The 14,432-nt window shown below is 41.2% G+C and overlaps 1 protein-coding gene across 3 annotated transcripts in view; it reads left to right on the top strand.

Moving 5' to 3' along the window:
- LOC110509819 (BMP/retinoic acid-inducible neural-specific protein 1) overlaps positions 1-14,432 on the top strand; it is a 116,118-nt gene that overhangs the window by 96,306 nt on the left and 5,380 nt on the right. For 2 of the 3 annotated variants that reach the window (XM_021590941.3, XM_090226886.1), the window contains 2 exons: positions 5,501-5,737; positions 7,835-8,057. In XM_021590941.3, the coding sequence (XP_021446616.2) occupies positions 5,501-5,737; positions 7,835-8,057 (460 nt within the window). Of the gene's footprint in view, positions 1-5,500; positions 5,738-7,834; positions 8,058-9,841; positions 10,110-14,432 lie in introns of those variants that run through there. The other variant, XM_090226887.1, reaches the window with a different exon arrangement.

Here is a 14,432-nt window from a genome sequence, read left to right on the forward strand (position 1 = left end):
GGCTACTAGGAAAGTGAACTCTGTGTGCGGGTGATCAGAGGTGTGTGTAATCATTTTGCCAGTTCTGTTGCAAAATATTTCTTAAATGGAAGCAAAGGGAACTAAACGGGATGGACCTATCTGAATTTGTCCAATAAAAACTCTTGCTTTAGTTACACAATGTAACATTTTGCAACTGTTTTGTACTTATATACACCCTAGATCAGCTAGATGCTGTCAAGAGTGTGCAAGGCGGTACTGAATGTGTCACTGTCTGTTACCTTGATTACTTCAATTTGTCTCTCGACCTGTGCACCTACATTGTAAACTTTCATTTGTAGGCTAGGTTGTAGCAACCTCATGATGGGTATAGAGCAAATTTGAGTATCATGTAGTAGCCTAGACCGATCAATGTTACACTGACCTGGGTGAATGGGAATATGGATAACAGACAGTCATCCAATATTCTGTAATAAAAAAATGGCCATGCTCATAAAAAAATTACAAATTGTCCTCCCTAATCTTAAACAGCACCGACCGCCACTGATATATACAGTATATACCATATATACCATATATACACTTCATATACACTGAGTATACAAAACATTAAGGAAACCTGCTCTTTCCGTGACATAAACTAACCGGGTGAATCCAGTTGAAAGCTATGATCGCTTATTGATTTTAAATCCACTTCAATCAGTGTAGATGAAGGGGAGGAGAAAAAGGTGGTGTTCCTAATGTTTGGTGTACTCAGTGTATACCCAGAAAGCCTACTATTTGGAACGCAAGTATCGGTATTCTGACAAATACCTATACTAGCGCACTACATACTTAAACTGCATACTCATTTTGGAGTTGGAGCTAGTATAATTTACTCAACTTTTCAGACTCAAGTGTTTGACAAAAGATACATTGACACACTGTACCAAAATGAATGAATGCCGGGAGTTAGATGACACATTCAAAGTACTATTTTCTAAATGTCACATACTATAAAACATTCTTTCTTCACAAACTATTTAGTACGCTAGTATGGGTATTCGGACACGGCCAGTGTCTGTGTGAGTCCTGCAGTCTGGCCAGTAATGCTGTAATATCTACAGGAGAATAAGAGGCCCTGGTGCTTGCAGGATGTATAAGGGGGCTGAGGCACCCACTGTTATTGTGCACTCGGCCGCTGGCACTGCCTCTGTCAGCGAGTGGCGTCGATCCGTGAACTTGCCATCTGGATTCCCCCACAAATCACATTAAAGTTTCAGGCCCAGGAATACATCAAGCTAAATGAATATTGGCTCCGGGGGCCGCAGACAGGTCTGATGGAGAAAAAGCCCTTCGCAATCCAACTCTTTGTGGTTAGATATGATCCATTCATCCCTCCCTCCCTCCCTCTCTCCCTTTCTCATCTACCCCTGATGGGCACTGGGACTGATGAGGTGGACAGACAGAATAGTGAATGGAGTATTCTGTCACAGAGGGAATACAAAGCAAGGTTACACAGTGGAAGTAAATGTGGTGAGCATACTGAGGCATAGAGCAGAGGGGAAAGGGAAAGGTGGATACCTACTGTTGTCAGTTGCACAACTGAATGCATTCAGCTAAAATGTGTCTTCCATATTTAACCCAACCCCTCTGAATCAGAGAGGTGCGGGGGGCTGCCTTAAATGACGTTCATGTCATCGGCGCCTGGGGAGCAGTTGTTGTTGAGGGTTAACTGTCTTGCTCAATGGCAGAACGGCACATTTTTCCACCTTGCCGGCTTGGGGATTCAAACCAAGGACCTTTGGGTTACTGGCCCAATGATCTTAACCGCTAGAAATCTGTGTATGCCTACAGTATGTACTACTACTGACAGACTTCGGGTCGAAACATTGCGCTCAGTAAAACTATGGGAGTGTTCAACAGTGTGCATGTACACTATCTATCTTTCTTTCATGCCTCTGCACTACTCTCATAGAGCTAGGTTGCACAGAGGTAGTAACTGAACTGTAGTAACCTAACTTAGAGATGCACATGGTTTCAGTTATTAGTCAGGTAACATGAAAGGAAAAGGATTAGTTAGTATTATAAGGAAACCCACCCACAGCTAGGTTTAATTCTTCACAATCTTTGGTTGCAAAAGATGAACTTTGATAAGTACACTTTGGGGTTTAGCTTCATGTATTAGGCTCATATCACTTTGGATCTTAAGACCTTCATTTACTTTGAAGCCACCCACCAGTTTTCAGTTTAGCTTTTCTTGTGTATTTAATGAACGGCATAATCATATTGATTCTCCTGCTGTTTATTTGCTGGCAAGATATCGTTAGATACAAAAATGTGTAAAAGTAGATGGCTGCACTGCACAAAATCTATTTGCATTTAATTTTGTGATTTTGAAGCCGGGTTTTCACGTTTGGGTAAAAAGCAAGTATGGGAACATAATTAGTACAATCACTCAACAGCACAATAACACATTACGTTATGGTCTCAGTTGCATATTTGCAGAGGCACTGTTTGCACTAACATCAAAGCTATAAAGATTAAATTGCCTTGCCAAGATGCGGTTTCATATGAGGAAGCAAAATCTATTTCATTGTTTCCAATCCAATGGCTTGTATTGCCAAGGATTTATTTCCAGCAATGAAGAGAAAGGGTTTTGACTTAGCTGTCAGAGCTTCTCTTCTATTAGATCCCTTGGGTGAGATATGGACGTGCTGGAAACTGAAAAGTATAAATACCTTGTCAGTTTTAAGTGTGAAGAAGGGCTTTCAGGCCAACCAACTTCCAGGTTACTAACGCTACGTCACTGCTAACATAAGAGGCAATTATCTATTAGCAGCATGTTGCCGAACCATATGCACACACACACACACACACACAAACACACACACACACACACACACACACACACACACACACACACACACACACACACACAGGGAATAAATTACTGCTGTGTTAAATAAAACAAGACACAACAAGACAGCAGCCATCAATCACTGTTCCATTTTGTCACATCATGAGTTGACCTCCGGAGAAAGACAACTCAAAGTCAAAAATGGGCAAACTTTTAAACCAACTCTATAAACCCTGTTCAAAACTCATCAATAGACAGAATCTGTCATGACAAAAGTGCAACCTGCAAACCCCATCAGGGGCTTTCCTTATTGTTATAATTTGAGGTATACTGTATTGGTTTGAAGGTATAGACATGCAAAAGAGTATTATAATGTACGTCTTCCACCTCCTATGAGGTGATGTAGTGCCGCTCTTGTCTGCTTACCGTTATAATTACAAGCAGGTTCGTTTTTGTGTGATGTCATTTTTCATGCCACTGAAACAATCCTTATTTTCCAAATGTACACTACCAGTCAAAAGTTTTTCAAAATGTTTGACTATTTTCTACATTGTAGAATAATAGTGAATACATCAAAACTATAAAACAACACATTGAATCTAAATATATTTTATATTTGAGATTCTTCAAAGTAGCCACGCTTTGCCTTGATGTCAGCTTTGCACACTCTTGACATTCTCTGAACCAGCTCATGAGGAATGCTTTTCCAACAGTCTTGATGGAGTTCTCACATTATGTTGAGCACTTGTTGGCTGCTTTTCCTTCACTCTGCAGTCCAACTCACCCCAAACCATCTCAATTGGGTTGAGGTCAAGTGATTGTGGAGGCCAGGTCATCTGATGCAGCACTCCATCACTCTCCTTGGTCAAATAGCCCTTACACAGCCTGGGGGTGTGTTTTGGGACATTGTCCTGTTGAAAAACAAATGATAGTCCCACTAAGTGCAAACCAGTGTCACCAGCAAAGCACCATCACACCTCCTCATCCATGCTTCACGGTGGGAACCACACATGTGGAGATCATCCGTTCACCTACTCTGTGTCTCACAAAGACACGGCGGTTGGAACCAAAAATGTCTAATTTGGACTCATCAGACCAAAAGACATTTCCACCGGTCTAATGTCCATTGCTCGTGTTTTTTGGCCCAGACAAGTCTCTTCTTATTATTGGTGTCCTTTAGTAGTGGTTTCTTTGTAGCAATTCAACCATGAAGGCCTGATTCAAGCAGTCTCCTCTAAACAGTTGATGTTGAGATGTGTCTGTTACTTGAACTCTGTGAAGCATTTATTTGGGCTGCAATTTCTGAAGCTGGTAACTCTAATGAACTTATCCTCTGAAGCAGAGATAACTCTAGGTCTTCCTTTCCCGTGGCTGTACTCATGAGAGCCAGTTGTATTATAGCGCTTGATGGTTTTTGCGACTGCACTTGAAGAAACTTGAAAAGTTTAACTAACCTTCATGTTTTAAAGTAATGATGGACTGTCATTTATCTGTGCTTATTTGAGCTGTTCTTGCCATAATATGGACTTGGTATTTTACCAAATAGGGCTGTCTTCTGTATACCACCTCTACCTTGTCATAACATAATGGATTGTCCTATGGCTAGAAAGAAGCTTGTTCAGGCCACTTTTCTCCCTGTAATTGATTATGGTGACTTGTTGTATATGCATGCAGCCTCTTCCATCTTACAGAGACTGGACTCTGTTTATCATGCATCCTTGCGCTTTATTACAAATGCCAAGCCACTCCCACCATTGCACATTGTACCAAATGGTAGTTTGGGTGTCACTTTATATGCGCAGAAAGATACATTTGTATGTGTTCATCTACAAAGCCCTTTTGGGTACACGCCCTCTTTACCTCTGTAGTCGGGTCTCCTTCACCACCAGCAGTTACCATACCCGGTCTGCTAGGTGGTTGCTACTTAAAGTCCCCAGGACATTCACAGTATGAGACAAGACTGCCTTCTCTTCTTGTGCACCAGACGCATGGAATAATCTACAGTCCAGCTACAGTATATATGTTAGTGCCACTGAATGAATTTAAAATATTGATGGGATTCTCTGTTACAGAGGAGTGTAAATGCTTTTTTAAGGCTGGATCATGTGGTTGTATTGTTGTATGTTTTAATTCTGTAATGTATTGGTTGTTGCTGCCTTCTTGGCCAGGAGACTCTGGGTCTCAATGGGCTTTTCCTGGTTAAATAAAGGTTAAATACATTTTAAAAAATGCATTAAGAAGGAAAGAAATTCCACAAATGAACTTTTATGAAGGCACACCTATTAATTTAAATGCATTCCAGGTGACTACCTTTTGAAGCTGTTTGAGAGAATGCCAAGAGTGTACAAAGCTGTCATCAAGACAAAGGGTGGCTACTTTGAAGAATCTCACATATTTTGGTTAACACTTTTTTGGCTTCTACATGATTCCATATGTGTTATTTCATAGTTGTGATGTCTTCACTATTATTCTACAATGTAGGAAATTGTAAAAATAAATAAATAAACAAATAAAAACAATTTAATGAGTAGGTGTGTCCAAACTTTTGACTGGTACTGTATAAAATTGTTATTTGAACTGAATGTTTGACCAGCAGACACGTGTCAGTGAAGATGTGGTTTGAAGATACCAACCTCCCCTTTCAAAACAATGTCATAGAAATGATTTCCCTTTGTGTTCCAGGTCTCCAGGTCATCTTTCCAGAGTACCTCCAGGAGAAGTTTGTTCAGTCGGCTCTGAGCTACATCATGTGTAATGGGGAGGGGGAGTACATCTGCCGGAACAGCCAGTGTATCTGCATGTGTGCTGACGAGTACCCACAATGCAACTGTCCTATCACCGACATCCAGATCATGGAGAACACCCTGCTTGGGCAGGCGGAGTCCTGGGCCACCTCTTACAAGGACTTTGAGAACTCAGGTAAGCAGATTCTAGTTTACTGTAAGTCTTGTTAGATTACTGTACAGTCTACTATAGTTTTATTCAGCCATGTGTCTTCATCCACAAACACTATGGTTGTGGTAAGTGATGTTACTGTTGAGTATTGTATTCAGTAATTTGTTATTTAACAGCAATTTATTGTTATTTTAGCCCCTTCCATCAACTATATTTCTAAAGTAAGGAATAAATAATAAGATATTTGCCTTAGATTCAGGTTAAAATAACGAATATAGCAAGAAAAAGGATACGAAATTATAAGGATATCCCATGACAATTATGACTACAGGACCATTTGCATATGGACCTCAGCTAGGCACTAATGACCGGTCTGAAGCCAGGGCTACTTCCACTGATCTGTCCTCAAACAGAACACCAGATGCAGGTCTTTACAGCATCCAATATCCACAGCAAACAGTGATATAATGGTATATCCACTGACAGTCAGCTCTAAATTCAGCTGTTTTTTATTCAGGTGTTGTCATTTTACGTGAGTCACCTTCCATAGAATACACCACATAAAGCGTGCATGGTCTTGGAGCCAATCTGCAATAAAGTGTGGTATGAATAATTCAGCAGCCATTTTAACGCCTTCTGTTTTAGAAGAAGGCACTAGCAGTTAATTGTAACAGTCAATTCTCTCTACCCCCCTCAGCCAGGTTTCACTAAGCATGCCACAGGCTAAATGTGTATGAGGAGCCATTGTCACTCAGTCACATAGGGAAGCCACCCACCATGCAATCAGTACAGGCCCATGCGTGAACCCAAGGGTGAAACAATAACTTCTGTAGATTTTCGATGCAGCATTAATGTGAGATGAACCCACTGTATTAAACATTTTGCAAAATAGAACATGCAACCTTGTAAGATGTGTTTGTGTGTGTGTGTGTGTGTGTTAAGGGTAATGGTATTGATTTGTGACTATTTGGTGTGTGGGTGTGACTATTTGGTGTGTGTGTGTGTGTGTTAGTGTGTGTACACGTGTGTGTACATTTGTGTGTGTGTACATGCGCTTGTATACACGTGTGTATGTGTGTGAGCCTTTGTGTGTTGAACATGTGTCTCGAGAAGCAAGCAATTCGTCAAAATGGATGGCGTCATTATAAAACCATTACAATTAAAACGCAATCTGCATCGTTTCAGTTTCGGAAACCCCATCAACAAGCCACCATATTCCACATGCCTAGCGAATGACCCATATAGCGGGCGGTTATGTCTGGCCACACAAATATTCACACACATACTCAGTCACATCCCCTGCCTCATCCCCTACTGATCAAGTCAGAATAGTAATGTACAGAGGATGGTTCGGGATACTCCCAAAGGGAGTCGCTCAGTATCCACCTGACGGGGCTCATACTTATATATTATTAACAAGTAATAAAAGGAGACAAATAAACCCTGACAGCCATACATATATATTTATATATTATAGAGGACACAAACTGAGTTTGAGTCGCCCAAGGTCATTGGCTGCTGAAGAGATTTCGAAGATGAAGTGCATACAGTATCGGATAGCCATTTTTTAAATGATAAAACGGTGTATTCCCATTTAAAGGTAGACTCAGCGATTTGACTCAAATGCAGAAAGTACATTTATGCAACAACTAAAAGTGTTGATGCGCGACCCACTGGGCACAGACATCAGTTCAATGTTTAGTTTTGACTTGGTTGAGTTGTCAATTAACGTGAAATCAACAAAAAATGTCACCATGTCATTGGATTTAAGATAAAAGTTGGGTGAATAAGAGACGAAATTCAACGTTGATTCAACGTCCTCACATATACTTGTTGGCTTGGAATGATGTGAAACAATGTTGATTCAACCAGTCTACCTTTAACGGGAGTATTTTGTTTGATCAGATGTGCTATTATCATAAATGCCAATGGTGTTTTGTTTGCTTGATTCAAGGCGTGTAATGCATCATGATGCACTCAAGCTTTGTTGTTCAGGAAAACAACACCTGAGAACAGAATGCACAGGAAGGAGGCTGATCCAAGGTTGCTCTGACAACAGACAGTCCTTGTCTGTGTCCCGCAAGATCTCTTAATCACCCTCCTTTCCTCTCCCTCCTCCAGATGAGTTTAAGTCATTCCTGAAGAGGCTGCCCTCCACCCACTTCCTGCCGGTCAGCAGTGTCCACCTTCTGTGGGGCAGTGACTGGGACCTGCAGGCCCGCTACCGCCTGCTCCAGAGCTCCCTGGAGACCCAGAGGCTCAAGATCCAGCGCACCGCCCGCAAGCTCTTTGGCCTCAGCATCCGCTGCCACCACAACCCCAACCACCAGATGCCTAGGGAGAGGTGGGTCTAAGAAGCAGTAAAATGCATTATGTAACCCTGCTGCATTGTGTTGTAATGTGTTGTTTTGATGATGCAGAATGTTGGTGCCAACGCTGTGGACCATGGTATCACGGAAGGTAACTTAGAAATGTGAATAAACTGCAACCAAGGTGACAAAATTAATCTGTGAGAGAACTCTGTTAGGTAGGGGATTTTCTGTATTTCGTCTCAGTAATGCCTGTTGAAGTACTGTATTTTGAAAACATTATGATACAGTACATAATGCATTTTTACTTTAAATTTTCTGGCTCTTATAGTTCTGTCCATGAAATCATGGAAACGCCCAATGAACCCTAGTCTTACCTAGTATTTCACAATGCAGGATGAAAAATAATCTAACCGCTGGAGCTCTCTGGCCGGGTCAGTGCACAATGTGCCATCACCTACTGTGACTGCAGATAGCACGCTTTGCTGCACAAATGGCACAGTGTTAATGCTAATCCAGTCTGAAATGCATTCTAAAATGGAGTCATTCCACCCCATAATATACCAGACAACATGGAGAAAAATAACACACTAAATACCAGATGAAAAAAATGATGTTACATCTGCGTGGAATGTCAATATACAAATATAAACAGGGAAAATCCTCAAAATATTCAGTTATGTGGTTAAGGAACGCACAGCTGTCAACTGTCACTAAGGTAGAAGGAACACACCCACGCTAGGATGCAAGCTTTGGCAAAGGGTTTGTTCAGAAGTGTTATCAAAGCGGTGCAGTGCACAATCCGTGCTCGGCAGAGCACACATCAAGGACGCCTGACGGCACTGTGGAGAGAAACTGTGTTTGTTTATTTGTTTCTATATATGTGTGTGTGTTTATGTGTGAGTGATTGATTGTGTGTGTGTGTGCGTGTGCGTGTGCGCGTGTGTGCTCATGCATCCATGTCAGTGAGAGATGCACTGTGCCAATAGGCATCCTCCTTTCAGACCAGTAACCACATCAGTGTTACTCTTTGATACCACCAATGCAGCGTAAACTAAACATACTGACATACTAGTGTTTGTAATGTTTCCTCTGGAGACATACAGTAAACAGGGCTGAAATGACGAATGTGGAGTCCCTTGCTGTGGGGCTCAGTTCAAGGCACAGGTTTAACCATTAGTGTTTATATGTAAGCATACATTATCAGGTGGGTTTTCTATGTACTCCCACAGCTGTTAGGATGGGTTAAAGTGATATCTCCTTCCGAATTCCATGTATATCTGCGTGCAATATAGTGAAATGTTACTCTATTTAAAAAGCACACATATCCACACGACCACCATTACATATAGTACAGTAGTACTAGAAGCAGTAGACCTTGTTGTCCTGCTGCTCAGAGTTGAGCTGAGGCCCTAGCCTCTCTGGTGGCATGGCCTTTGCCCTGAAGGGCTGAGTTGGAGAGAGAGAAGACTGCCTGTGACAGCCCAGAAATCCTTACTACTGATCTACTTCCCACCGACGGGACACACGCCTATAATTATAGAAAGCAAGCCTCCTTCGGTCCCAATTGGATTCTGGCAGTGGAGAGCCTTGACAACTGCAGGAACAATAGGAACCAAGTCTCTCTAGGGCTGGAGGGGGTTCCTCCACAGTTTGACCCTACTGTGGAAGGCTACTTAGCTTAAGACCTGCAGGAGGAAACGCAGGGTGGACTTTGATGGCGGTGGCTTGATCTCAGGCTGCTCCCCGTAGTCTAATTACACATTTGCTTTTATAGCGATAATCACTGTTACACAATCCACAGGCAATCTACAGGCATGGCTGGACCGTACCCTTTTAAACATTCATGGTGTTTTCACAGGTGTAATGAGTGGAATATTCCAAGTAGTTAGAGTAGAGTAGAGCCTCAGCGTTGGTTTCTTTTAAGCATGCTGTGCTACTGGATGTACTGCATAACTAGGACCAGCAGATTTTTATGGCTGTGTGTTTTTACTGGGAAAAACTCTGGGTTCTATGTTTTTCCTGGTCATGTGGACAAGAAAGAGTCATGCCTTAATGCATTACCAGATGACTATACAACCAGTGGGGTAAAGTACTTAAGTAAACATACTTTAAAGTACTACTTAAGTCATTTTTTGGCGTATCTGTACTTTACCTTACTATTTACATTTTTTTTAATATCTTTTACTTCACTACATTCCTAAAGAAAATAATGCACTTTTTACTCCGTACATTTATTCTGACACCCAAAGGTACTCATTACATGTTGAATGTTTAGCAGGACAGGAAAATGGTCCAATTCATATACTTATCAAGAGAACATCGATGGTCACCCCTACTGCCTCTGATCTGGAGGACTCACTAAACACAAATGCTTTGTTTGTAAATGATGTGTGAGTGTTGGAGTGTGCCCCTGGCTAACCGTCAATTTAAACTTTTACTTTTGATACTTACATATATTTAAAACCAAATACTTTTAGACTTTTGTTCAAGTGGTATTTTACCAGGTGAATTTCACTTTTACTTGAGTCATTTTCTAGTAATCTATCTCTATGACAATTGAGGACTTTTCCCACCACTGTATACAACCATGAGCTGTGTGCATAAGTCATATTTTCATTGGATTTAGCTTGAGGTAAATAAAGGAAAGTATGGTGCGTATTATTAATATTATTCAAGCCTGGTTGCCATTTCATGAATGCATGCGTGCGGCATACCTCTAAGATACATGTGGTATTCAGACAAAAAAACGACTGTAATTAAATGAGTAATCAATGTGTGGTGGCCGTCTCTACATATGAAAGGCCTCTGTCCCTCACTGTTGGCTAGCTCTAATTGCCCTCATCTGTCATCAGCCTGTAGCTGATAAACTGGGAGTTGAACAAACTTGCATTAGAAAATCACCCGATGTGTTGCAAGGTAGGCTTAGCTCCACCTGCCTCACATTGTCTTACACCCACTCACCTATCACAAATGTGAGCTCTCTAGGCAGGGAAACATATGGAATGTGCCTGTGCAGAGCTATAGCAGACGTGCCAGGGGATTATAGCTAGAAGCTCTTCTCAAACAGAGAGTGATTAATGGTGACGCATATAAAATAGCATAACTCCCAGCAAAGTAATCGGCATCCATGTTTATGTATCAAAGTAATTATTCATGGGCAGACTTTAGCATGTTAACAGATTTGACTGTACTCTATATATTATTTAGCAGTAATTGCTATAGACGTTGACAGGGTTATGGTTGTCAAGATATGTCTGGTACATAACTCCCTTTCATAAGAACGTCTATCAATAATGAAATCACAGGCTATTTTTGTCATCCAACATAGTGTTTCTATTAGTGCATTATCACATTCAATCATCGGTATCAACAAATATCTCTCTCTGTATTTCTCTCATTCTATCTCTCTCTGTTTCTTTTTCCCTCGTTCCCCCAAACAGAAGGGGTCTTGTGATAATGTATGTCATCTGCGCTGAGCACCAGAACTGTCTGATGCCCTATTACAAACACAGAGATTGTGCTGTGATTCGTGAAAACAAACAGCATTCATTCCTACTCGTTTCGATCTCATTCCCTGTGGCAAACTCAACCCAGACACTTGTTTTGGAGGGAAAAAAAATAAGGAAAAATAAAACTACCAGCATGATGCTCTCAAACTGCATATTGAGGGAAGCAGTTATATGATGGAACATATTTTATTCCGGTGTTTCAGATCACATAAAACTGTAGTTATTGCAGATAAATTCAAGGGGGAATATATATGGAATAATATGGATTATGCCTGCCTCTCGTACGTAAATGAAAAGATAATGAAACTAATAGGAATGGTTTAATCTTTGTGGCGTAAACCTCTGCAAAACTTTTCAAATGTATTTTGTGTTGTCATTTGCAGCAAACATTTCTCACAAGTCCAATAAGTACCTGAGTGCACAAAAAACGGAGGACTATTTTAAAGATCTCATACCTTGTGTGTTGTGTCAATGACAGAGGACTCTTTTGTGTTCTTTGAACTTTTGGAGACAAACCGACTGCATTAAAAACCTGTTTATACATTTTGTCATTCAACTTTCGTTGTTTAGTCATGGTGCTTTACACCTGTTGTGACATATATTGCATTATTTTATTGCTGGTTATTACACCTACATAAGTGTCAAAACCCAATATTTTGCCCTGCCAAGAAGTTTCCTTTCGTTTGAAAGTTTGTTTTCTAAATCCTTTGTTGATGTTATAATGAAGTCTTTTACAGTCATGTTTTTTTTCATCCTATTTTTAATAACTTGTAGAAAACACACTATGACACTGTCATGAAGCATTATGACCATCATCATCATACAAGCCAGATAGGCCTATCACGCACATGCCCTTATATCAGTCACCAGTCAAAAAGAGGGTTTCTTGTCCTGCTCCTGAAATCTGCTCCTGCATTCATCCCAGTCCTCAGCAACAGAACATTAGGGTAGGTGCATGTCGAACATCAATGTGTGCTCAATAACAATAATCATTTAACATGGTCAATTTCCAAAAACATGATATAACATAAACATACTGTTGACACATAGGCTAGGGTGTAATGGAATGTTATGCCTTGTGTGGTAGGTTTTATGGGTTTTGACACTCTTATGTAGGTGTCATAACCAGCCATAAAATAACACAATATATGTCAGAACAGGTCTAAATACATGTGTCATGACAGTGTTATGACCATATTATAACAGGTTGCGACAAGTTATGTCAGCTGTTATGACGCTGGGTGTCAAGTAAATTGTTACCCTTTCATCAATCTCCTCCGTTTTTCTTGTCCTGTGAAATATTATATTCAAGGTTCTTCTCAAGATTCAAGATGCTCTTACATGAGCACTGGAACCTATTTTTCCGTCCAACAGAATAGTCATTGGCTTTGTACTTATGTCCTGTAGAGATACTAGTGGGGTGAATATGTGGCTGTGAACAAAAGCTTTACTTTCTCAAAGTGCATCTTAGAGTCAGTGTTCTGGGACATGCATTCAGCCGTGTCTTTGTTATTTCACAATGTTACTCTTATCTTTTGATACTCCTCTCTTCAGTTACGGAGATAAAGGAACTTTTATCAGGGTAGGGCTGATCCAAGGACATATCCAAGATTGCCTTGAAAGTACATCGCTTTATGTCAGTTTAACCAGTCTTCAAAAAATTATGGATTCAGGTTTATGCAAGAATTGCTAAGGAAAGACGAAATGTTAAATGGATTCAAATATATTTCTCACAACTCAATTTGTTCAAAATCAGTATTAACTCAAAAGTAAAACTTGATCAAATCACTTTTGGGAAGCTGTCTAATTATAATTTTTTAAATAATCCTCAAAGTACCAGTTACATATCCTTCAACCTAAACTCAGCAAAAAAAGAAACGTCCCTTTTTCAGGACCCTGTCTTTCAAAGATAATTAGTAAAAATCCAAATAACTTCACAAATCTTCATTGTAAAGGGTTTAAACACTGTTTCCCATGATTGTTCAATGAACCATAAACAATCAATGAACATGCACCTGTGGAACGGTCGTTAAGACACTAACAGCTTACAGACGGTAGGCAATTAAGGTCACAGTTAAAACTTAGGACACTAAAGGGGCTTTTCTACTGACTCTGAAAAACACCTAAAGAAAGATGCCCAGGGTCCCTGTTCATCTGCGTGAACGTGCCCTAGGCATGCTGCAAGGAGGCATGAGGACTGCAGATTTGGCCAGGGCAATAAATTGCAATGTCCGTACTGTGAGACGCCTAAGACAGCGCTACAGGGAAACAGGATGGACAGCTGATCGTCCTCGCAGTGGTAGACCACGTGTAACAACATCTGCACAGGATCGGTACATCCAAACATCACACCCGGAATGCACAATTCCTCCATCAGTACGCAGACTGTCCGCAATAGGCTTAGAGAGGCTGGACTGAGGGCTTGTAGGCCTGTCGTGAGGCAGGTCCTCACCAGACACCACCGACAACCGTCGCTGGACCAGACAGGACTGGCAAAAAGGGCTCTTCACCGACGAGTCGCGGTTTTGTCTCACCGGGGTGATGGTCGGATTCGCGTTTATCCACGAGGGAATGAGTGTTACACCGAGGCCTGTACTCTGGATCGATTTGGAGGTGGAGGGTCCATCATGGTCTTGGGCGGCGTGTCACAGCATCATCGGACTGAGCTTGTTGTCATTGCAGGCAATCTCAACGCTGTGCGTTTCTGTGAAGACATCCTTCTCCCTCATGTGGTATCCTTTCTGCAGGCTCATCCTGACATGGCCCTCCAGCATAACAATGCCACCAGCCATACTGCTCGTTCTGTGCATGATTTCCTGCAAGACAGGAATGTTACTGTTCTGCCATGGCCAGCAAAGAGCCCAGATCTCAATCCCATTGAGCACGCCTGGGCCCTGT

This window comes from Oncorhynchus mykiss, chromosome 29, assembly GCF_057628025.1.
Source record: "Oncorhynchus mykiss isolate SJ-2025 chromosome 29, ASM5762802v1, whole genome shotgun sequence".
Taxonomy (NCBI): Eukaryota; Metazoa; Chordata; class Actinopteri; order Salmoniformes; family Salmonidae; genus Oncorhynchus; species Oncorhynchus mykiss.